The 24,532-nt window shown below is 33.8% G+C and overlaps 4 protein-coding genes across 13 annotated transcripts; 3 read left to right on the top strand and 1 right to left on the bottom strand.

Annotated features, from left to right (window-relative positions):
• Window positions 1-3,418: 3,418 nt before the first annotated feature.
• Window positions 3,419-4,611, top strand: LOC110610047 (protein TPX2). The gene is made up of 6 exons (XM_021749916.2): window positions 3,419-3,479; window positions 3,564-3,620; window positions 3,695-3,793; window positions 3,913-3,972; window positions 4,084-4,178; window positions 4,271-4,611. Exons 1-6 carry the CDS (start codon window positions 3,444-3,446, stop codon window positions 4,332-4,334), a joined length of 411 nt encoding a protein of 136 aa, XP_021605608.1. The 5' UTR covers window positions 3,419-3,443; the 3' UTR covers window positions 4,335-4,611.
• Window positions 4,612-5,211: 600 nt separating this feature from the next.
• Window positions 5,212-10,186, top strand: LOC110608602 (pre-mRNA splicing factor SR-like 1). Of its 9 annotated transcripts, none has more exons than XM_043954049.1 (6): window positions 5,215-5,416; window positions 5,768-6,102; window positions 7,366-7,474; window positions 7,828-7,908; window positions 8,790-8,861; window positions 8,962-10,186. In XM_043954049.1, exons 2-6 carry the CDS (start codon window positions 6,080-6,082, stop codon window positions 9,877-9,879), a joined length of 1,203 nt encoding a protein of 400 aa, XP_043809984.1. In that variant the 5' UTR covers window positions 5,215-5,416; window positions 5,768-6,079; the 3' UTR covers window positions 9,880-10,186. The 9 variants fall into 9 exon arrangements, 8 of the variants coding, with proteins under 8 accessions (XP_043809987.1, XP_043809984.1, XP_021603563.1 ...); XM_021747871.2 differs by having other exon boundaries at window positions 5,215-5,412; XR_006349982.1 differs by lacking the exon at window positions 8,962-10,186 and having other exon boundaries at window positions 5,212-5,412; window positions 7,458-7,474; window positions 8,790-8,867.
• A 1,147-nt stretch (window positions 10,187-11,333) lies between these two features.
• On the bottom strand, window positions 11,334-13,369 carry LOC110609654 (ribosomal RNA processing protein 1 homolog). Its single transcript, XM_021749404.2, has one exon. It carries the CDS (start codon window positions 13,184-13,186, stop codon window positions 11,525-11,527), a length of 1,662 nt encoding a protein of 553 aa, XP_021605096.1. The 5' UTR covers window positions 13,187-13,369; the 3' UTR covers window positions 11,334-11,524.
• Window positions 13,370-15,200: 1,831 nt separating this feature from the next.
• LOC110610154 (protein FAR1-RELATED SEQUENCE 6) lies at window positions 15,201-19,977 on the top strand. 2 transcript variants are annotated; one of them, XM_021750033.2, is made up of 4 exons: window positions 15,201-15,705; window positions 16,195-16,323; window positions 16,412-16,971; window positions 19,336-19,977. In XM_021750033.2, the coding sequence occupies exons 3-4, from the start codon at window positions 16,447-16,449 to the stop codon at window positions 19,528-19,530; spliced, it is 720 nt and encodes a 239-aa protein (XP_021605725.1). In that variant the 5' UTR covers window positions 15,201-15,705; window positions 16,195-16,323; window positions 16,412-16,446; the 3' UTR covers window positions 19,531-19,977. The 2 variants fall into 2 exon arrangements, with proteins under 2 accessions (XP_021605725.1, XP_021605724.1); XM_021750032.2 differs by lacking the exon at window positions 16,195-16,323.
• Window positions 19,978-24,532: the final 4,555 nt, after the last annotated feature.

Raw genomic sequence — 24,532 nt, forward strand, 5'->3', positions numbered from 1 at the left:
CTCCCAAAAATGATATATATTCTTTAAAATGTATTTATAAATACATACGTGTAAAAAAGTTATTTATATACACATTTTCAAATCCAAATGATAAAACTTTTATTTGAATGAATTTCTATAAATTTTCAAATATAATTTTGAATAATTTAAAAAATAAAAAATATACACTTTAATCAATTTATAATAATTTAATCTGTTATTTATTAATAATTGTGAAACTATATTTATTATTTTTTTTTGAAATAGGGGTGGGGGAGTCGAACTTTTGAACTCACAAGATTATAAGGATGCACTTTCCACCAGGCTAAGTCTCAGAATGCCTATATTTATTATTTTTTTTTTGAAATGGGGGATGGGAAATTCGAATCTGAGATCTATCAGGTTTAACCGGATACACTTATCATCAGACTAAATCTAGGAGTGCCTATATTTGTTATTTTTAAAACTATAAATTTAATAGATGAAAAATAAAATATATAATAAACAAAATTAGAAAGTAAATATAATTATACATTTCATGGAAGATATATGCTTGTTTGAGAAAAAAAATACATTCAGTTTATTAATATGATTATTTTGTAATAAAAAAGTTTAGATAAATCTTTACAACATGTAGACTTCAACTTTTTAAATGAAAATTTTTTAAAACAAGAAGAATTGGATTCTCATTCTAAGCAAATGAATTGTTAGAAAAAATTTTTAATTAGATTAAAATTTTAATTTTAAATAAAAAATTATATTAAAAATAATAAAGGAAATAGAAAAATAAAATGAGAAAAAAATCAAATCAAATAAATATGCGCTAGGAGAGGAGGAAAAAAAACAAAAGAAATGCCAAAAGAAAAACAAAATTTATGTACTGAAATTTCTGGAATGTGAACGTGCTCTCAATAGTTTATTCCCTTTTTAGCGAAGATAAAGATAATCAGCAGTTTTTCATCAACACGTGGCATCGTGTGGGGCTTAACTGCTAAGCATATTTTGATTGCGACTACCAAGACTGGATCCGTATGACGCATGGCATAAGATCGGAGTCGGTATATAAAATTTGCTTACACTATAAGTTTATATAAATCAATATGAAAAAAAAAATAAATATTTTCATTAATATAAAGTTGACCAACAAATCGTATCACAATTGTGTTATTTCATGTATGATTACTTATAAAATTACAAGGCAATTGTCGAAAGGTAAGTAAGAACTTTATATATAGGATTTAAAACTATAACATTCTTTAATGCACCGATTTTATTTTTATTTTTGGACCTTTTGCCTTTAACAAGATCCAATCTACTGCCCTTAAAAAGATTATCTGGTCTAGTACTATTCAATTCATACTAGTTCAATTTTCAAATGGATTGGGACAAAAAATCTTATTAAAAAATAAATTTTTAATATTTAAATTTGATCCAATTTGTAGCGAATCTGCATACGGCTTATTTTTTTAAAATTGAATTAAAATTAAAAAAATTAGTAAATCAACACTATTAATTAATTTACATATTATACTAATTATGATCAATAAACAAAGAAAAATATTATAATAAATAAATAGATTTTAATTTTATAATTTTTTTAAACTTTAAATAAAACCTACTAAAATCATCTATTGAATAAAATAAACTTACTAAAAATTACACAAAATAAAAGAATATCAATCAATATCATCTTTCTCTAAATCAATAATATTCAAATTTTATTTAAAAATTAATACAATTTTTTCAATTTACTATTTTATTATCATCACATCTTGATTTTTATTTATAAAAAAATAAAATTAATTAATAAAAAGAGATTATTTCAGTATCTCTAAAATAGAAAGTTTTTGAATCCGTTCGGTTCAATTCAAACAGGCTCGATTCCAAAATAAGCTAAACAAAAAAGATTCATTTTAAAAATGAGCCTCAAATTTTTTATTCAGTTTATAAAAAAATACATACAATTCCGAATTGTCCACAAAGTTAAACCCATTTTGACAGTGCTAAACCAACCCTTTTCGAGCCCATTGGTGAAAAGGCCCTTTCAGATACTGAGGCTCCAAAATAATGAGATTACGGAATCAGATTATGTTGGACTTGGACATATGGTCCCTTGTGTGGTTATCGTAAGCCCATCAATTCCAAGCTCAAGCCCTTTAGATCCTCCTATAGAGGACAACTAGTCCCTTCAATAGAGAATTGCAATTCTCAGATTTTCGATCAAAGTGGATGAGGAAGAGATACTTTTGGGAAAATTTTTGACCCCACTTAGCTGTATAAACCGTCCAATTTAAAAATTGACACGTTTAGAGAAAATATAGAGTTCTTTTATTAATATGATATTTTAATTTTTAATTAACTGAGTATACAAATCGATTCTTATATTTAAGTTTGTGTAAAAAAATTTTATATACTTATATTTTTAAATTATATATATGTTATATGCTCGCTGTTTATGATCTGCGCTCTTTGTAAGGAGTCATGTGTCCTCTTGGTTGTGGTTTTAAAATTTTATGTATGTATATATATAAAATTTTCCCAAGGAAGAAGCAATCTGTGAACGTCCAACAAACATGGAAAAGCCTCTTAGCAATAACATCAAGCATGAAGACCCACCACCAAAAGAGCTTCTTCAAGCTCAAGGCAACTTTTGGTCCTCAAAACATAGCATTATACATTCCCTTTTTGTTCAGTCTGCCTGCCTTGGTTGGATAACGGCTTTAACAAGAAACAAAAGTTGGTGGTTAACTACCGAGTGTCATTTTCTGCCCTTGATTTTGACAGTCTTTTTTTTTTCTAAAGGAACTTTTAGACAGTCATTACCTGTAGGGAAAGTGACATGAAGCAATGCAGCTATAGTTTTCACTCGCTTTGGACAACTCAACTGAGTTGCTTGAATCCTGGGATTTAGACCAGATGAGATACAGCTCTATACTCATTCAGAATGCTCAAGTAGAAAAAAAATCATAAGCTTGTTAGAAAATTCCCTATTTAGGAAGCCTTTTTTCTTCAGAAAAAAAAAAAAAAAATTCCGATTAGATATATCAATTGAGTCATAGCCATTCTTTTCTCCAAATTTACAAGGAAAAATTTTCAGCTGTATCTATTGAGCTAAAACCATAAGCCAGCATTAAGCAAGCATGCGGATACGTATAAGCTAGTCAGCGTTTTGATTAGTTAAAAGAAAATGTGGGATATAATATTTTATTATTGATTGATGAATATAGCAAGAGGAGAATTGAAGGAACTTGGAGCAGTATCACAAATATGTGTGCATGAGAGGGAGATTTAATCAGAAAGTTTGGTGTAAAAGAGCATGCAAATCCCTCTGCATGTTTGTGATGTAGCAACAGATCAAGGAAGTCAGACAATTACAAATCTCCAAACTTTGATTGTCCTCTCTCTCTATAAATTCCAATCCAATTTCTATTACTGCCATCAGATTCTTAGAGAGCTTAGTGAACATGGAGAATATAGCAAGCACAAAATATACTCTCAAGGTTGTTTTATTATGTCTATGTTTTTTTTACTTCTTCCTTTTTATTTTTTATTTTTCATTCTCTGAAAGCTATTACAACTGGTAGTATTTGTCACAGGCAAAAGATGAAGTCAAGGAGAGACTCTGTGACAGGTCCAATAAGGTAAATTTCTACTAGACCTTATCTATCTCTCTCTCTTCTCGCAATTGAGAGGCTTTGTGATCGTATACGTACAGGCTACCACAAAGACTCTAGCCAAGGAAAACAGTAAGCCCCAAGAGTTCAAACTTCACACTGAACAAAGAGCTTATAAACGTGCAATGTTCAACTATTCTGTGAGTAGGCTGAGCGACTTTCTGTTCACTTCAAATTTCACGTAGAATCATATATAGCCTCTAAGAGTTCCCGATGGGCCAGAAAATAAATTTTTATTTTGTTTTTCCTGAACTCACAGGTTGCAACCAAACTATACATCATGGAGCTACAGAAGAAACAAATAGAAAAGATCCAAAAGGTATATATATATATAGTCTGCAGGATATGTTCAGAAAACTTTTCGTTTGAGTTGTATGTGAGAGTGAATTTGGTATAGCATTGATAAAAGTGATATGAACTTGTGGAGCAGATCATAGAAGAGGAGGAGATCCGCATGCTGAGAAAAGAAATGATCCCAAGAGCCCAGTTGATGCCTTTCTTTGATAGACCTTTCTTTCCACAAAGGTGAAAAAAAGGGCAGTGAGATTGAAGCTCATGTAAATGAAGTTTTCTATTTTGTTGCTCACTATTTACAATTGCCATTTTACTTGCTGCAGATCAAGCAGGCCTTTGACAATACCAAGAGAGCCGAGTTTCCACATGTTGAACAGCAAGTGTTGAAGCTGCAAATCTGGGAATGAAATCTTAACATTTTGAAAATGTCCAAGCTTGGAACGACAAAGTGAAACCACACCTCAATGGGAGTTCATTTGTAAAATGTAATTTTTGTTGGTGTTTCAGTTTTCATCTATGTACGACAACATATGTAGTCATAGATTCTTGTAGGAAGTGTGATTAGTTGGCCTTTTCCACAGCCATAACCCCTCATCTCAATGGGTTTTATAATTAGTGTCTTTTTTCTCATGTTAATAACATGAATTTTTTACTTTTGATTTTATTTTTTGAATATAAGTGTGTACATTCAGTCAATTCAAAAATTCATAAATTTAGTCAACTTAAAATCAACCTACAAAAGTATAAATAAAAAATTAAAATTAGTATAGTATAACTGCATTTTTTTCAAGAGAAAGGATTCACTTCATCTAAACCTTAAATAATTCAAAATGGAAGTACGCATACAGTTGACCAATGCACTTTTTCAATTTTACTATTTATTTTTTTTAAATACGTGAATAGAGAATATTTACCTAAATCGATCCATTTTAGATCAATATACAAATAAGTAGATTCACATGAAAAAATATATGAAACTCATTTTATTATTGTTTGAATTTATCGTTCATTGAATTCATCTAAAAATTTTTGATATGAATGATTTCTACCCTCCCTATCACTTCATTTTTCTTACGGAACAAAGACCCTTAATTCCCTGCTAAGAAAAATATTCAGTTTGATTTTTTTTTTTAAAGAAAAAAAAAGATAATAAACATTCGATATGGAATCTTCATTTATTTTGGGCCAGGTTTTCGGGTTGTCATGCTCCGGTTGGGCCTCCTCTCTCTTCTATTGATAGGGGCATTTTTTTTAGTAATAGAATAAAATAAATAAAAGATGAGAAAGGGCAAAGTTTCTCTTTCTCGTTGCTCGTTTCGGCGTTAGGTTTTCTGTTCAGAGCAATTGATTTTCTGATTGCCGCTCGCCAAAAAGCGGAAGAACCAAACCACTAAGCTTCAGGAAGATCGTGATTTTGGCGGCTCTTTTATTCGATTCGATTTCGGATTCTGTCCCCTCTCTTTCGGTAGGTATTTCGCTTTCCTTTGTTGTCGCATTTTAGGGTTTTTCCCTCTTCTCTTAGCAGAAACCGATTTTGAGTCATCGTAAAGAAATGGAATCGATATTTTACCTGCTTGAGTTGCTGTTTTATCTCTATTTTGTTCACTGTGTCAGCAGAACGAATTCGAATTTTGCTTGGTTTTTAATTCTTGTGCTCATTTTATTTGTATTTCAATTTTCAAGATGCAACTCGGCTGTTTTTTTTTTATCATGCAACTCGGCTTTGTCTGTCTTTTGTTTTGGGTTTTATGGGTTTTCGAGAAAACGGAACATTTTTTCTTATTATGTTTAAATAACTAACATTTTTGAGATATTTACAGATTCTCATTTGGACTCTAAAATCTTAGGAGTGCATTAGTAATCAATTATGGAGATACAGACAAGTGGGAAGCCCATTGACTCGCTATTAGAGAAGGTTCTGTGTATGAACATTCTGTCATCGGATTATTTCAAGGAGCTTTATCGGTTGAAAACGTATCATGAAGTAATAGATGAAATATACAATCAAGTTGATCATGTGGAGCCATGGATGACTGGAAATTGCCGGGGGCCGTCAACTGCTTTCTGTCTTTTGTACAAGTTTTTTACCATGAAACTCACAGTCAAACAAATGCATGGTTTATTAAAGCACAATGATTCTCCTTATATCAGAGCGGTAATTTTGCCATGCCCTACTTCAATTTCTAGTTGTTAGTGATTTCATTGGGTGGAGAATCAATATTGGTTGATATTTGTTAATAGTATAATTTAATATGTTCTTGTATGGTGAACATTTATTTAATATTCCAAAGAGTCTTGGCATGTGGAACGTGAACATTTTCCAGATGCTGTTCCTGTGATTTTCTTAATTGGCCTCAGATTAGCACATACCTTTAAGTTTCAAAGTTGTTTTCTCCACTCTTTAGTTATTTCTTTAATACTGACAATTTTTTGTTAAATTTTTTGTTGCAATTATCGTTGCCTAACAATTATTTGACATAAATGTTTGTAATCTATACAGATACAAAAGAAATTTCTTGTCTTTTCTTAATTTATCTGCATCTAATATCCCCTGAGAATGCAAAATGGAAACTAACATTAACTATAAAGCATCTTTCATATTTTAGAGTGGAAGCAAAATTACATTTACTTGGACTTGTTTGATGTGGGTTGCAAACTGCTTTTGTGTTTTCATTTTTGATAATTATGGTACATGGCAAGTAAACATTTTGTTGAATAAACTTCTCACTTTTCTTTACTTTTTGTTGTTGCTTGTACGCTTTCTCTGGTTTGTGCATTGTAAATTTGGGATTCCAACCACCAGTTCATGGTTCAAGTTTCAATAGTTTGTCTCTTTTTCTTTTTGATTGTGTTCATGTTTCTTCAACTACTGGTTTTCTCTTTGACTTTTTTCCCTTCTGCCCCTAATTTTTTTTGCAAGTAAAAGGGAAGGTTCCGCTGCTGTTTATTATGACCAAGTTTTTTTTGTTATTAAATGTTTCCATGTTGACAATATTTTCTATGTTATTCAAGTCAATAAGCTAATAATTTGACACCAGTAATTATGTATACATCAATTTTTCAGTATTCTTGTGATTACTATTATGGTCTTTGTGGGTATTCTGTGTTTTGTGCTAGTACTTATGCTTGACTTCAATTACATAAATAGAATAAAAGTTTTCAATGGGACTTTCCACTCTTATTTGTTCAATGATCTGTATTTATGGCATGAGTCATATTCTTATGAATTTGCTGCAATTTGAATGACACTTTTATCATATTTGTTGATTTGCCGGAGTGTGAACTATTCAAAACTGAAGAGGTTGTTTGCTAACGAGGTAATGGACAAATACATCTGATTTTGGTCATCTGAAAGTCTTTATTTTGATGATCTAGTACATATATACACGCATGATAATGCCCTTGTTTTTTATAGCAGATTCTACAAAACAAGTTTGAGGTGTCCTTGTTTCTTTGAGTTGCTAGGACTTTCAAACTCCCACCTAACACTGCCTTTGCTTTCCCGAGCAGATATACGGAAAACCAAGGTTTGAGGTGTCTCATTTTTTGATTCACTCCTAGATTTAGTCTGATATTCTTTTCTCTGGGAATATGTAAACAACAGAACCAGTATACATCCCTTGTGCATCTCCCAGGTCCTGTCATTGCACTGTTTCAGTTCTTTGAAGCTAAGGATAAGTATTTTGTATTTTGTTGACATCAAAGTTTTAGAGGTTCAATTTTTAACTAACTGCATGTACATTTTTTTCCTTTTCCCTTTATCCCATTTGAGCAGTAACTTGTGCTTGATTTGTGCTATTTACTTGTTATTGTAGGCTGAGTTACAGAATTTTAATATTAAGCATGTGACACAGTTTGATGCCCTGAAGTTTGATTGCAGGTTGGATTTCTCTATTTGAGATATGCTGCTGATCCAAAGACTTTATGGAATTGGTTTGAACCATATATTAAAGATGATGAGGTATTTTCTCATGCCTTGCACAATTTGCAGTTTATATTCATCCATAAGATTTTTTTTGGGAAGCCTTTGGGGTGGTGCTGGAGTGGCATTTTGGATGCCCCACTTTATGATCATCTTTGTGATTGCTTTACAAATTTCAAGCACCTTTCTTTTATGTCTTCACAAGTCCTGAGATCCCAAGAAATCTGAATCCAAATCCATGAGAATAACTGTTGCTTTCCTCATCCTCGCTTCAGATAAACGCCTATTGGCCAAAGGGAAAAACACTCTTATGATATGGTCATAAAGAAGTGGTATATGTTATGAGATGTATTTATTGTCTTGCTTATGAAGATCTCATGTCTGTAGTATTATGCAGAATCACAATTACATTTTAGTTTTGTTTATTTTATATTTCACATAATCCACATACTTGTATTGTTTGGTGTTTTATCATCCATTTAATTTTCATTCAGTTGTGTTCCATCTTAGCCTGTCGTTTTTCTTAGCCATAACATAATTTATTGGGTTGCAAGTTATATATTAAGTTGCAAGGAATCAATATTATTCTAAATAATATTTCAATTCCAACCTCAAGGATTAATTTTAATGGTTTAGGCTCTGTGTCACTTTGAGCAACTATGAAAACGCATCTTTAATGTAGCAATCCATAGTAGTTCCTGTTAAACTTGTGTACAAGCAATTAACTTATTAGTCCTATCCACCTAGTATTTATGTGCTTATGTTTCACTAGAACTGTATGGTATATATAAATTCTTACAACTGTGAATAACTAATCCTCGCACAAACTTCATGAGAACATAATTGTGTGTATCTGTAATATTCCAGAATGTCTACCATTTTTTGTTATAATCTGTTCTAATGGTGATATCATATTTCAGGAATTCTCTCCGGGTTCTAATGGACGGAAGTGTACGATGGGTGTATATGTGCGTGACTTGCTTCTTGGACAGGTTAGCTGCAATCAGCTTCCGATATGCCTTTGTACTAGTTTCATATTGTGTTGTACTTATTTAGGCAAAAGGAATTAATATGACATGTTTTCTCTTGTAGTACTACTTTGATACCCTTTTTCCCCGCATTCCAGTTCCTGTACTGCGGCAGATTGTGTCTAATCTTGAGAAGGTGAAGCTTCCCACCAAACCTTCTGGTGCAACAGGGGATTCCGTTCGCCATGGATCTGATGACACTGCACGGCGACCGCCATCTGTGAAGGCTGCTCTTTCAGTCTCATTTGGTCAGCGTGCTCCTCATCGCGCATCAACCAGGGACTCATCACCTGTTCGTCGCACATTACCTCCACCCTCTTATGATAGAATTAGTGATGACCCTAGAAGATCACCCAGTAGTCGTCGCAGCCAGAGTCGTGAATATTCTGATAAAGAATATTCAGACAGGGACAGAGATCGGGATCGGGATTTGGACCGTGAAAAAGACCGAGATAGGGAACGTGATCGGGATAGGGAAAGAGATAGGGAACGTGAACGGGATTTGGACCGTGAAAGAGATCGAGAGAGGGACCGTGATCGGGAGAGGGAACGGGAAAGAGATCGGTACAGGGACCTTGACCGAGATCGGGGTCGAGACAGGGACAGAGAGCGAAAATATGATTATGATCGTAGGTCCAGGTATTCTGAGAGAGAAAGCAGAAGGGACTATGAAAGGAGTAGTCGTGAAGGAAGTAGGCACCATAGAGAAAGCAGCTCTCGCAGAAGTCACAGCCGAAGCAGGAGTCGCAGCCGAAGCAGAAGCCGAAGTTTGCAAACTGGTGTGGCATCATTTGATCGTCTTTCTAGTCCATATAAGGATGTAAGCAAGGAGAAGACGTCTGCATCTAGCAATTTGGCAAAGCTCAAGGATTTGTATGGTGACTTAGGTGATCAGAAAGGGGATGCTGCTCTGGAAAGAGTACCTCGAAGGGATAATGGTGGTGAAGAGGTTATTAGGCTTGGTGGTTCTACTTGGAAATAGTTATACAATAGATGATTGTGCACTTCAGTCAGATGTATCATTTGGGTTTTCAAGCTGACTAACTTAATGGTTCAAATAAAAAAAAACAATCACTTTCATGAGCTTTTTATTCTCTGTAGGCATAGTAACATATGAATGCTGGATGATATTGATACTGTCACGTGCAATTTGCCATTTCCATCCCTTACATTCTGTTTAATGCTTCATGGAAGACAACTATTGTAGAGAACTTCAGACATGTTGCTAGTCTAGTGGTTGTGTTGAGAGATTCCTATTTGGTCATTCTTAATCTATTTATTTTTCTTTCTTTGAGCATGCCGAGGCGTGCAGCTTTGGGAGCTGTCTGCATATCGTATATTAGAGTGAGCAGGAAATGCAGCTCTGGTCTCTAGAGTCGCTATTTGTTACAAGAAAGTGGCTCGGTGCTATTGTTTCTGAATTGGTGAAGAACAAGCTTGAGTTGAACGTAGGATATGAATTTTACAGTGTTTAAGCGTTTAAAAAGCTTGATGACACCAATTAGTCATAATAAAAACCTTAGATTTATGTTTATTAGCCACATCTCCTCAAGTCCTTCCTTACCTTTCGAATGCAATCTGGGAGTGCTACGGTATATTTAAAAATAATAATAAAAAAGGAAAAATACAACGTAGCAGAAGTAAAGCTTCCTAATTCCAACAGTATCGAATATGAATATCTAGATCGGGTTGTTCTATTGGTGCCTAAAGAACATGGGGAAGTTCTAGTGCGGTCACTCTCTCTCAAGTCATAACGAACACGTTTAGTTTTGCTACCGCCCCAAATAAAGAGTTGTAGTTATAATATACCAGAGAATAAAAAACACACAATATGGGAGTAAAATTGACCTGCCAAAGTTGCTGCACTTTTACTTAGATTTTTATGTTTGTTCTGGGGATCGCCTTTCTTCTTCTTCTTCTACAGATAATGAATCTCATCTCTGGAAAACACACATTCCATGACCATCTTCAATAGCAATCCATCAAACAATCAAGCAACTTCTGAGGAAAGTCGAGCTACGAAAAGTGGAAGCACCTTCACTTTTTTTTTCAGTGTGTAGTGGAAGATATTTTGTGCTGTTGAAAATATTCTTTAAAAAATATCTTTTTAAAAAAAATAGGAAGAACACAATTTTGGCTAAAAGTTATTGCTAATGAAGGACCCTAAGCCCAAAATTTATTGGGATCCCTACGATTGCAATCTTCCAAGAATAACACTCATTGGAAGCTAATTGATGAATTCAGAGTATTATCATCCAATATAAGATCAAAAAAGCAAAATCCTTGTAGCATCCGTATTACATATTAATTTCAATCCATTAAAGCACTCCTGGAAAAAGAATCCCCTGCTCTCCAATACAAACCATACCAGTTTTCTCAAATGGAATAGAGTTGCCAGCAATGGATCAAACAGTTAATGATAATTCAAGGCGGAGCTCAAGAAAAATAAATAAATTGAAAATGGATCAAACAGTTAGGAGATTCCTCAATCAATCATTTGCATCATCTGTCTTTCACTCAACAGAAGAAATCAAATAGCATAATTAATTTTCAAAGTTGAGACAGGTTACCAACAGAAGAGAGCATGAGATGAACAAAAGTAAGTGATTTGATGACCATGAAACTATCTAGATGGAAACAGTCTTCAACTTCTTCAGGCGTTTAATAGCAGGCGCAACACCAATTATTACCTTCCGACTCTTCTTCACAGCTTTGGCCTTCTGTTTAGCCTTTTTAGTTGCAGGCATCTCCCTAATGGGACCTGGAGGTATCCCTTTCTTAAGAGCACTTCCTCGAGGGGTCACAGATGGAGGTATTCTCAAACTTTGTGGAGGCAAAGGACTGTGAGGCTTCCACACTAAGTTGTTTTTCATGGAAAACCTTACTTTCTTGGCACTCTTCTCAGTACTCTTTACAGTTGCACCACTGTTATCATTTACCTCTCCTCTCAGTTCTGGATCATCAGATTGCTGCTTATCCATACCTTTTGCTCTCTTCCTTTTCTTGGAGACGATACCATTTCCAGAGACTTCAAGAAAATCACAAGCACTTCCAACGTTCTTATCCAAGTTCACTTCTGTAGCAACTTTCTCAAACTGCATTTGGAGGTTTGATATCACAGATTCATTAAATGTTATCAAATTTGAATCATGATTGCTTTCTTCATTTGACTTGCCACAATTTGGCACAACCGTATTATCATCCTCCTCGGTGTCACAATCAGAAATTAAATCCTTCTGCTTCTTGGTCTTTTTTCTACTGCTGCTCGATGCCTTCTTCCCCTTTTTGCATTTTTTCAAACGCTTGCTACCAGACATATTTGCCATATCAGTATCAGAACCAGCCCCTTCCATTCCAGTGGAAAGAGGAACTAAATTTGGCACTTCATCTTCATCAGTGTCTTCCTTGATCTCAGGTAAGGAAATATCAATCCCCAAGGATGCAAAATCCTTTTCTAACTTCAAAAACTGCTCATGCAAACCGAATAAAACTTTCCTATTCCCCTGAGGGCACTCAACTGCAGAACCCAACTCATAAAATTTGGCAGAAAATCCGAAAGCTAAAGCTATTGAACCTAACACAAAGGCATCATCCCCAGAATCAACGTCAACCATTGATTTCTTGATCTCCAAAAGCTTATTTCCCATTTTCAACAACCAATCAAACACATTACTCTTAATCTTACCCAACAGGATCTTATCGGACATCTTTCCCATAATGGAAACAAAAGGCCCCAGTAGAACATCAACCACTTCCTTACTCAGCGGAAGCAAAGGTCTAAGCTCCTCAAGAAACACAGAAGCAATATGATAATTGACACCATTGCCCAATAATTTATCATCAGCCAAAAAGGTGTTCTCTACCAATACACTCATCAAACGAGCGGAAAGCTCCAAATCCCAAGAATTTTTCTTCAAGAGAAGGAAAAAGAAGTGCATGAATTTACGAATCAATAGATAAAACTTGTCTAACCTGAGACCATCTATACCAGTCCATTCGCGGCGCATAGTGAGCAAAAACACAGAAAAGTACTGAACAGAAACAGGGAGATGGAGCTGAGGAAGAATAGAAGAGAGGCGATCAATAAGGTGACTCTGGGCGGGCAGCTTATCGGCATGCCAGACGCAGTAAAAGAGGCCTTTCCAAAGCTTCTTCATGTCATCGTCGGAGATTTGAGATTGTGATGGGAGCCAGGTCTTCAGGAGGACGCCGAGGGATCTATTTCGGCTTTTGTTGTCGCAGGAAGCCAACTGCTTTATCAGTGACAGCCCCGCTTGGGCTCCGTCCATTTTTCTGTTCAGTTAAGGAAATTTGGTTGTGAATTCCGTCGGTCGGTGCAGTTCAATGGAAGTCCGGTTACGGTAGCTGGCGGCTGCTGATCCGTTTCTCTCTCTGATACCTGGAATTGAAGATGTCTCAAAACTCTGGTTTTTAGGGTTTTGCATAACAGTTTTTCCTTTGCCGTTATTTATATAGAGTGCATATAAAGGCAAAATGCATTTAAACCCTTTGCTGTTGTTAGATATGCAATCAAATCCTTGTGTCTCAACTTGATTATTTGACATAAAATTTTTATTTTTGAACAAATAACTCAAACGTTTATTTTTTAAAATAATAATTTTTTTATTTCCAAAATCATTTGTAAAAAAATTCATATTTATGCTAAAAATTTATTTTATTTTATTATTCAAGGAAATTATAGAAAACGTTCTTTGTAAAAAATTCATATATATGCCCAATTTTTATTTTATTTTATTATTCAATAAAATTATGAAAAATGTTCGTCCCATGAAAATGCATACTCCCTTTAATAAATAAAGCATGCGTAACACCTTCACATTACAATGTTGAATAATTTTCTCTATTGATAAAAAGGAACAGCTTACTTTAGGGAAAAAAAAAAAAAAAAACTACCCACGTTTATTAGACTCTATTGATAAAATATAATTATTTTTAATTGTAAATCCATAATTTCTAATAAGAAAACAATTCTCTGTATTACTAATTTTTTTTATCTAATTAAATCTTGAATATTTTAAAAATAATTTAATTTATATATAATTCTATCATGCTTTCATACTCAATTGGGCCTTTTATAATTCTGTCGCTCCCTTCAATTATTCCTCCCCGTCCTGAGTCTAGAGCGTCTCATAATCCTTTCGTCTTCAGCTTATCAAGCAGTCTACCTTGCTCATGCAGTGTCATGCATCAACATAAAACAGTCTCGCGTAGTTGACTCACAACAGTAAAAGTTGACTCAGTCTCAAATCATACCTCCGTCACAAAAAAAAACAGGAAGCCATGATGTCAGAATCACAGTGGCACCACCTCAATCACAAATCTTCCCTCGCCTTGCTACCCTCGTATTGCCACGCCCTCGTCAATTGTCCTTCGAAGTTTCCTTGTTACCTATTTGAGATTATTGTTGCATGGTCATTGATGGGTTACAAACACTTTATGCTTTTTCTTCTTCAGTTTAGTTCTATGATGGGTTTGAATATATAATATTTTTTTATTGATGGTTATTTGTCTTTCCTGCTTTTATTTTGATGCTGTTCAGTTTTTTTTTTTTTTTGATTGTTTGATTTGAAGAGAATTACAAACATTGTAAAGTGTTTATTTATGTACAGTTGTTGATTGTTTGTTAACACTGCAACCCAAATGCTGTATAGTATAAAATAAGGCTATGAACCGCCCGAAATCATATATTTTATTCGTTTTATAATTTTTATTTATTTATTTTTTTAAAATATAATAATATATAAATTAATTATTATAATTTTATTTTATTTTAAAAAATTTAAAACACTTTTAATATTTAATAAAATTTAATACATTTAAAATTATTATAATTAAAAAATTAATAAAAAATTATATTTTTAATATATATAAAAAATAAAATAAATAAAAATGATGAGAGAGAAAGTAATTAATTTTATTATTATTAAATTAAATATTTGCATATAAATATTTATTATTATATACACTTTACTTAATTATATAAGTGTTGATATTATTATTAATAATAATTATTAAATTTATTTTTATTTGAGTTAGAATTTATATTAAATTCCGTTATAGTTCGATATAAAATAATGGTAAATGGAAAATTTATATTGAACTTCTTCTTTTTTTTATTTATTTTTAATTTGATTTGATCTCATTTTCCTTACACTTGGATTTTATTTGATTCTTGTTAATTTTGGAGTTTAGTTCATTGGGTTTTGTTTTTCCTTTTTTATTTACAATCTGTAACTTTCTATAGATTTCAATGCCAATTACTTAAAACCCATTAATTATTTTAATTCAGCAACTAACTAAGTAATTGCAAACCCCTAATTATCTTTTCTTCCTCCTCTCCATCCGACCAAAAACTTTTCATTCCTTTTCCTTCCCCATCCATTCACTCATTTCCCCTCAGAATTTCTTTTCCTATTTCTCACCTCTAGGGTCTAGACCACGTCTGAACCCTAATCACCTAATCCCAAACTCAGAATCGACATTAAGGATAGTTACCGACTCACAGAGCCCAACTCCTAGCTACGGACGTCGCGATCAACTCCAACGATTTGGCCGTCCCCTTCACCTGAATACCTTTTCCTTTCTCCTCATCCACAATCATCACCTACATCCTCTCTGTCGTCGCTGGTGATACTCTCATCACCTCCGGTGATTGTCTAACCTCGTGTGGCATTTTTCCCTCTTTTCCATCATCGTCAGTAAATCGATAATTATTTGTTTAATTTTCATATGTATTAACCATTAGTTGGTGTGCTCGCATCATTCCTATTTCCTCCGCCCGTCAATAGTAAGCTTCCCAACCTTTCCTTCTCTCTCTGTGGCTCTTGCTTTTTTGTAGTTATTCTATGGCTACCGGATTAATTGAAATTTTCTGGTTCGGGTCTAATGGCTGTTAGAGAATAATTGGGTTTCGGGTAACTTTTGTTGTTTAATGTGGGTTTTTTCCCTCAAATAACTTGGGAGTAGAACATGCTGATTTGAAGAATTTTCTTTTCCAACATTTACTTCTTTATTCAGTGGAAACACTGAAAATGTGATTTTCAATTGTATCAGAGTTAGAATTGGATTGGAGTTCTTAGCTTCAATTTCAAATCAATACCGTCATCTAATCGAATTTCTTTCCGACCCAATTTTACTGCCAATTTTCATTTGTAGAGTTGTTTCTGTCTATCCTTGCTAAATAATTCAGGACTGCAATATCTGTATACAGGAATGAACCATCATTGTGTTTGTTGGGACAAGGATGAATATTTGAATTCTTTTTCTCCACTTATAGGTTAAAGATTTGCCGTCTGGCTGATGATGGATGGGATAAAATTGAAAAAACATTCCATCTAAACTTGATGTGCAAATTACAGGAAATATAAGGATGAACATTTTCTTGTTCCCCATTTTTCTTTTGGGTGTAAGATAACGCCAATAGCCTTGTTTTTTTTTGTTAATTTAGCTCTGCCATGGGTATGTGCAATTGAAATAACTGCTTATTATTGCAGTGGAGTTTGGGGTAAATGGTGATGCCAATGGTGTCATGGTGGGAACTGTTGAGTTGGAAGATAGCAAAGCTTGTGATGAAAGTGAAATTGGTGTAACTTCTGCTGACGAGGATTTTCAACAAGATCAGGATGATAAAGTGGATAAACAGTCTTTGGGTAAGGATGCAATCCTGGATGGAGTGCCCTCTGCAGGAACAGTCCCAGCAGATGAGCCCTATGTGGGACAGGAATTTGAATCTGAAGCAGCTGCCCATGCATTTTACAATGCTTATGCTACACGTGTGGGATTCATCATCCGTGTAAGCAAACTCTCTCGATCAAGGCGTGATGGATCTGCCATTGGTCGGGCTCTTGTTTGTAATAAAGAGGGTTATAGAATGCCTGACAAGCGTGAAAAAATTGTAAGACAAAGGGCAGAGACGAGGGTTGGCTGCAGAGCAATGATTTTGGTGAGGAAAGTAAGTTCTGGTAAATGGGTTGTTACAAAGTTTGTTAAGGAACACACTCATCCTTTGACACCTGGTAAAGGCCGAAGGGATTGCATTTATGATCAATATCCGGTTAGTGCTTGCTCACCCGTTATGTAGACTTGGTATTGTGTTGTTATATAATCTCTTTGAAGAGCTCCTTGGAAGAAAATAGTACATGAGTTGTGTGAAAAATTTGAACTTGAGTTACCTGAAAAAAGTGTACATGAAATTTGAAGGCTTGCAAAAACCAACTACACAGTTAACATGATTGGACTATATCTCCTCTGAACAATACTCATTATAGGATTTCACTAGAATCAATATTTCTTGGAAAATCTCAATGAAATCTGAAGAACCTATAAAACAGCCTTAGGTTGTCTCCATTACTATCCTTTTGATTGTGTTATTTGTAGGTTAAACACTTTTGAGTAACCACATCACTTTCCATAGATCTTTTTTTTTTCACCTGTCTTTACTTTTTTTTAAATCCTTTCTAAGAAATTCAATCTGGAAAAAGGATGTTGGCTTAAATTGTTTTCCATTTCTACACTAGATGTGAAGGCATTTATAATGGTTCAGTCATATCTACCTGTAGCATGCATGCCGAGTTGTGAACTTTATGTTTGATGCTACTTTCCTCAGTATCCTGTAGCTCAAAAATCAGTACACTGCATAGTCATTGTCCTTAAGGTTATATTGTTGAGGGCGATTGTATGGTTGATTCTACAAACACTGTTATCTAGGTATTATTGACCAGGTTCTTGCTTGAAAAATAAGCGTTAAGTTGGGTTTTATTAGCTTGTTGAATTTAATATAATTATCTTGATATTTTGGGTTAGGCTCTCTGTAGAAATGGAATAAGTCAAGCTAAGTTTCATTAGGTTGTTGAATTTATTACAGTCATGATGCTGAGAACATAGTGAATATTGACTAGCATGTGGAGAATTCCCTCATTAGTTTGTGATACATGTTTGTGGGATCATCTGAATGTGATTGTGTTTTCTTATATGTTGTAATTGGAAGTGGTTAGCTTTCATCTTTCTTGTGACACTTCTACCATGTATATAATTTATGTGGACAACAACAAGCTCCAGGAAAGGCAAGATGAAAGATCAGATAAATTTTATTTTGATTGACATAACAATGCCTTTTATAATCATGATCTACTTTTGTACTCAATTAGCTGGCGGTTTAAGTATTCATCCTTGGTCTTTGAAGCTGTTGATATTTTAGTAATTCCAGCTTTGCTTGAATGGCTGGGTCCTTATGTTTTGGGTATTAGAATTTTGAGATTTTTTGAGCTTTATTAGAAATCTGACTAATGGGAGTATTGTCTTAATCAGGATTCTATATCTCATAAGGATAATAAGCTTTTGTTGATCTTGATCAATCCTGTTTTGTGTATAATATGATTTATGTGGCTGCCTTGTAATACAGCTTTAGACTTTGTCTCATGCTTGTATTTCAAGTTTTTTTTTTTCCATTTTTAATTTTTCTCCTGTTATGTGAAATCAAACCTTTTTTTTTTTGTTCATTTGGAAAACCTTATGAACATATCCATGAAAATGGAGTCACACATTACATTGCAAGTTCCATAAAACCATAGGTATTTGTATTTTTTTTCATTGCATGAGTTAATATCTTTTGTCAATGGTATGGTGGTTTAGGAAATAGCTGTGAAGGTAGGCATGCTTGTCTTCTCTTGTTGACATACTAGTTAATTTGCTTTTTATAGAGTTTTGGTTGGGAAGTGATGTTGCTCTAGCTTCTTAATGCGAGTATAGACCTACAAAATCAATGAGAGCACTGGGTGGTTTGATGGACAAAACATTTGATGCTTAAGTCAGTAATGGCTCTGAAGAGAGATAAAGGAAAGTGAATTGAGATGAGATGCTAAAACTGGAGACTGCCGATATATAAGTGTTGCATACATACTCCTGATAGGCTTAAGAGATCTAGGTTGACTCCTATTAGAACTAGGAGACCTCCCTTAGTAGGATACAGAATCTTGTATTAAGACTATTATGGATAAGATGTTGTCTTCTGGGGACAGGGACTGTACTTGAGATAGCAGTCTGATGTGGGACCAAGTCTGATCCATGGTATCGAGAACCTAGGAAATGTTTGGGGATCTGGACGTGACCCATTTTCGAGATTTGGATACCCACTCTATGAGTTTCGGTTATTTAGATAGATACTATATCAGGAAGTATTAAATGCTGTCTTTCTTGAAGATTTTGTGCTCTTCCTGATATCAATTGGCAACTTGTTTAGGAGTAAAAAAAGGCCTATGATATGAATTCATTTTCAAGGATGTTTAGTGGAATTATCAACACCTGCATTGCTTTTTGATAAAAAAAGAAAAAAGAAAAAAAAAAAAACACCTGCATTGCATAAAATGATGTTAGTCGTGTTATTTTTAAATTGCACTAACCTGTTGGTGTTTATTTGCAGAATGAACATGATAAGATCCGTGAACTATCGCAGCAGCTAGCTATAGAGAAAAAGAGAGCAGCAACGTATAAAAGGCATTTGGAATTGATATTTGAGCAGATTGAGGAGCATAATGAGAGTCTATCAAAGAAGATCCAACATATAGTAGACAGTGTGAGAGAGATGGAAAACAAAGAGCAGCAGAATCGTGTATAGGTCCAGTAAATTTTGCTCTTTGTTTTTGCTAATTTTTTTTTCCTTCTTTGGAAAAAGGGGTATACAGAATGCTTTTGGGTAGCAACTAGCAACAGATTCTCGTGGGTTAGATGTGACATGCTGACTTCCTCTTCTTAGGTGTCCTTGCAGAATCGTTAGTTTACCCATTGTGAAAATGTTCTGATTTAGCAGCATTCATTTGGGTATTGGTATATTATGTGAGCACATGATGGGTAAGAGAAATAGAGAGTTGATGTATAGTTCTCCAGTCCCATGGTCTTTACGGTTGTGCCAAATATGTGAAATTGGCCTTCGATGAAAAGGGCATCACCGAGTCCCTAGGAAGCTCGAAATTGCATTCCATTGCCATTTATGTAGAATTTCATTTCAGTTTCTTGCTTGGTATAGCATGGGAATGTATTTCTTTTCTTCTTCTTCTTATTATTATTATTATTTTGTTTATTGATTTATTTTTCTTGTTAATTTATGATAATGGATTATGTTATCACAATTTTATGGGAATGATAATACTTCTCCATCAATGATAATCTTACTCCATCTTAAACCTTCAGATAATTTCTTGCGTATACTTGGTCTATTTAAGGCACAAATACATAGAAGTTGTATCATATGAGAATGGATTTAGGTAAATATTTTTCTAAATGTAGAATGCGTGTTTAGGGCATTTCGCTCTCGTGGACTAATAATTAGTTCATTTTAGACTACATGTGAAAACTGGAAACTTTGGGAATCTGAAAATGTGTTTTTACCTTTTAGAGTTCATTTGAGAACGGAAATTTGTTGACTAAAAGTAAAATCCGAACTTGAATTATTGCTATTGTTATTATTATTTTGAATTGCATGTTGTATTACATGCTCAAAAGGAACGTAACAAGTTATGGACTTAACAGAATGAAAGCTCATGGATTCAGAATTTTAGTCTATTTCAGAGTTAAGTATCCAAATATATATAAAACCACTCATTATGTTAAGACCCAATACAGTTGGAAAAATGTCCAAATATATATATAAAACCACTAATAGTTCAAACTCATACAAAGACCAGCCCTAGGCCTAATCCAAACCACAGAACCCCAACCCTAACCAGGAACCAAATAGGAGAAGATTCTGGACCCCTTCCTCCGCTGCCTGCTTAGCACCCTTCCTATTGAGCAACAAGCTTTAAAACCAAAAGCACCAAACATAGAGCATCGCCAAAGATTAAGATCTGTAAATCAAATCAAATTATACACAAAGATCTACAACCGACTCAAGCTGAAGACAAATGATCATAACGAGACGGAGAGAAAAAAAAAAAAAGAATCCTTCCTTTGCCGAGAGACCAATTGAAAACGTTGCTTGGCTTGATCAAGAAAGAAGAAAAACATGAAATCAAGAAATTCGAGAAATTGCTTTCTCTAAAAGAATTAGCGTCTCTTTAAAGCATATGTATATTATATATCATATAATTTAATGTAATATAATATCTAAATATATATACTTAAAGTTGGCAAGTGACACTCTAATGGATTCTTTTGCCACTTACCTATTTTGGTAATAGGTAATTTTTTTTTTAATTGTCTTTTTATTTCTATGTGATGATGACTATATTTTTATCATTATTAATAATAATTTTTTTTATTAATCTTATTATTACCACTTATTTATATGTCACTTTTTAGTTTTTTAACACTAAAATAGTTTTTTTTTAAGAAAAAATTATTGATTGTATTAATAAAATTTCATCAAAAAGAGATATCATCCCAAATAGAGAGACGATTATACATAATAGATTCTCTAACTAAAATATGAGTAGCTAGAGTAATATTACGACGAATCCATCTAACAAAAATATCAGTTCTAGAATCTAACAAAAATTTATAATCATTCAAAATCAAACCCCTGCATAAGATAATTTGACAAAAATATTCCTCATTCTTTCTCATCTCTCGAGCATAAATCATTAAAGTCTCCCGAACAAAGTCACGGAAGAGAGCTTCTATGAGATAAAACTCGAATAAGGTTCCAAAACTAACGTCGTTGTTGGGATTCCGGAAACCCATAATAACTAGTAAACCTCCATTGAACATTACTTTCCGAAACGACCGAATCAATAAAATTTGAAGAAAAGTCAACCACAAAAACAGACACATAACTCTTCCACATTAACGAAAGCCCTCCTCCCAATTCTTGTCTATTGGCTGAAAAGCAACCATCAAGATAAAAAAATTACGAAAAAATTCCATACGAGAATTAAGAACTCTTGTTTCCATCAAAAATAAAATGTACGGCTTATAACTAGTAACCAAATCCTTCAATGAATTAACTGTCCAAGGATTGCCGAGTCCTCGACAGTTCCAACACATGACGATCATTACTTTCGGTTATCCCGATCTTTGACGGGATGAGTCGCTTCACTGCTGCCTGTCAAATTAACATTCGCAGGGGTATTACTAGAGGCATCACATTGAGAGGGAAGAAAACATGTAACAACGTTATGTTTAGTGTTTCTTGACATTTTTTTAGTATCATCATTTATTCGGGTTGCAATATCCTCATTAAGCTTATCAGAACTGCCTTAACCCACAGAATTCTTGTCCATGTCCATAATATGGTCCTCAGTCTCCTTATTTACAATGGGTTGACTTTTGCCAAATAAGGAGAAATGCATATTATGTATTGCTAAATTAGTGTTTTCAAAATTGCTAGTTGATGTCAACCCTGCCACAAATCCCGGCAGAGCAGAATTGCTGGAATCACACAACTACAGCTTGTCGGTATTTGGTTCCGACGAACAGGCGCTCTGAGGAAATCACTCCAACCAAACTTGATATCTTCTTTTTTCAACCTCAGCCGCAAGTCATAAAAAGACTCCACATGACCCTGTTTTCTCTGCCACAAATCCCGGCAGAGCAGAATTGCCGGAATCACGCAACTACAGGCTTGTCGGTATCTGGTTCCAACGAACAGGCGCTCTGAGGAAATCACTCCAACCAAACTTGATATCTTCTTTTTTCAACCTCAGCCGCAAGTCATAAAAAGACTCCACATGACCCTGTTTTCCACATAAATAGCAAAAAATATCAATTTTTCGTATTGAAACTTCACAGTAAACACAGTACTATCATCTCCAACAAACTTCTTCCGCCATTTCAAAAGTTACCGAATGTCCAAACAAACTTTAACTCTCATAGGGTCCGGCGACATAGTCATAGTTGAAACATTTTTCATATCATACTCTTTATAGTGGCCAATAAAATTCCCGACCAATTTAGCCAACGTCTTATTATAATAACCAGAATTGAGGTTTTTAATCAGAACCCAAAAATCAAAATGAGTTAGAGGGATATGGAGATAATTTTCATTACCTTGTATCTCCTTTCAAACAAGCAGGAATCGATTGTATAACCAAGGGCTCCCATTCCCTATATTTTCAAAATTAACATTATTAAAAAAAACCGAAACAGATATCTTTTTGTCTCTAATTCCATAATAGATACCATTCTAAAGGATGCCATAAATCTGCTAAAAAGATCTGCATATTTTGAAAATTGATTGGATTGTATGTGATAAACATCCCCATCATATAAAAATCATAAGTGACGATCGGAATATCTCTGGAACTCTTAATAGGAACAACAACATTTTCTTTTTCATCGATAGTCAATTGAAGTAGATCATCTTCCATGGGGAAGGGGAAAGAAGAAATTAGATTTAAAAAAGAGAAAAATGTGAGGTATCGAGCCATAAAGGGACCACAGAGGAAAACTTGCATCGAAAGTAATCAAATCTGAAAACCATTTAACACTAAAATATTTAAAATTTAAATATTTCTATATATAATAAAAAATTGTACGTTATGATTAATAATGATTAATATGTACTAAGATTTATTAGTCTTATTAATATATGTTTTAATTTATTAATACTTAATATAAATATTATATATATGAATTATAATTGCAAAAATTCTTAAATTTAGCGCTAGCAACTATAAATAATTAAAAATACAATTATATAACTAAGTGATTGGCTATAATTTATGATTGTATTTCTCTCACATTAGTTGTTGAGTGATCACATAGTTAGTATTTATTTCATAAGTTAATCTCTCTGTTTTTCTTCTCTAAGTAACCAAAAAAAAATTCACTAATCAATTTGACTATTCCATTTCCTAATTCTTACCATGATGTCTAAATAAATTTGTATTTATATAAATATTTTTTAAACTAAATTATCAAATAAAACTAAATATAAAACTAACTTATAATAGAGATAAATGTAAAATGAAAGTAGATAATGAGTATTGATGTTGTTAAATTCAGAATAATTGGATTTTACAGTGTGTGTAAACTTAGATAAAGAGGAAGATGTTCCTCCCTTTTATTCTTTCACTTTGTCTGTTAGTGACGTCTAACGTTCTCTCCACTACAATGCCACGTGTCCCTGTCATTCAGATCCATACGTACGGAAACGTTAGAGCCCTTCTCCACGCCAGTCGACCATTTAATTCGTCCCGGCGCGCATGCGGACAGAGTTGCGAAATGACTAGGCCTGCTGTCTTTCCTTATGTCACATCATCGGATTAAACTTCTTCTCACCGGACTTAGGCTCGCGGGCGACCCAGCTTACCCCGCGTGCCTGAGACATGGCTGAAGAGACAGGACGGGCCGTCCAAAGAAGATTTAATGGGTTTTGAGCCAGTATTGTCTTCTGAAATTCGGCCTTGCTCAGGAATGGTGAGACCCGACGATCATCAAGTATAATAGTGACGTGTCACGAATATATAAGTATGAATAGGTATCTAGCATAATTATTATTTAAAAAATAATTTCTGCTAAATTTTAATAGAAAAAAAAAGCTTATATCATGAAATTACTATAAACCTTCATCATAAAATCTTAAAAATTATAATGTAAGAAATTATTTGTTTTGTTGAGTATAGCTTGGTTGGATTAAAGATGAATAAAATTTCCTTGTAGAAAAATTATTTGGAGATAAT

Source organism: Manihot esculenta, chromosome 2 (genome assembly GCF_001659605.2).
Source record: "Manihot esculenta cultivar AM560-2 chromosome 2, M.esculenta_v8, whole genome shotgun sequence".
Taxonomy (NCBI): Eukaryota; Viridiplantae; Streptophyta; class Magnoliopsida; order Malpighiales; family Euphorbiaceae; genus Manihot; species Manihot esculenta.

Coding starts and splice junctions, on each gene's coding strand:
- LOC110610047 (XM_021749916.2), top strand. CDS start 3,444: ATGGAGAATATAGCAAGCACAAAATATACTCTCAAG. Junction 3,480..3,563: donor GCACAAAATATACTCTCAAG/GTTGTTTTATTA, acceptor TACAACTGGTAG/TATTTGTCACAGGCAAAAGA. Junction 3,973..4,083: donor AAATAGAAAAGATCCAAAAG/GTATATATATAT, acceptor CTTGTGGAGCAG/ATCATAGAAGAGGAGGAGAT.
- LOC110608602 (XM_043954047.1), top strand. CDS start 5,815: ATGGAGATACAGACAAGTGGGAAGCCCATTGACTCGCTATTAGAGAAG. Junction 6,103..7,827: donor ATTCTCCTTATATCAGAGCG/GTAATTTTGCCA, acceptor GTTTGATTGCAG/GTTGGATTTCTCTATTTGAG. Junction 7,909..8,789: donor CATATATTAAAGATGATGAG/GTATTTTCTCAT, acceptor ATCATATTTCAG/GAATTCTCTCCGGGTTCTAA.
- LOC110609654 (XM_021749404.2), bottom strand. CDS start 13,186: ATGGACGGAGCCCAAGCGGGGCTGTCACTGATAAAGCAGTTGGCTTCC.
- LOC110610154 (XM_021750032.2), top strand. Junction 16,972..19,335: donor GCATTTATGATCAATATCCG/GTTAGTGCTTGC, acceptor GTTTATTTGCAG/AATGAACATGATAAGATCCG.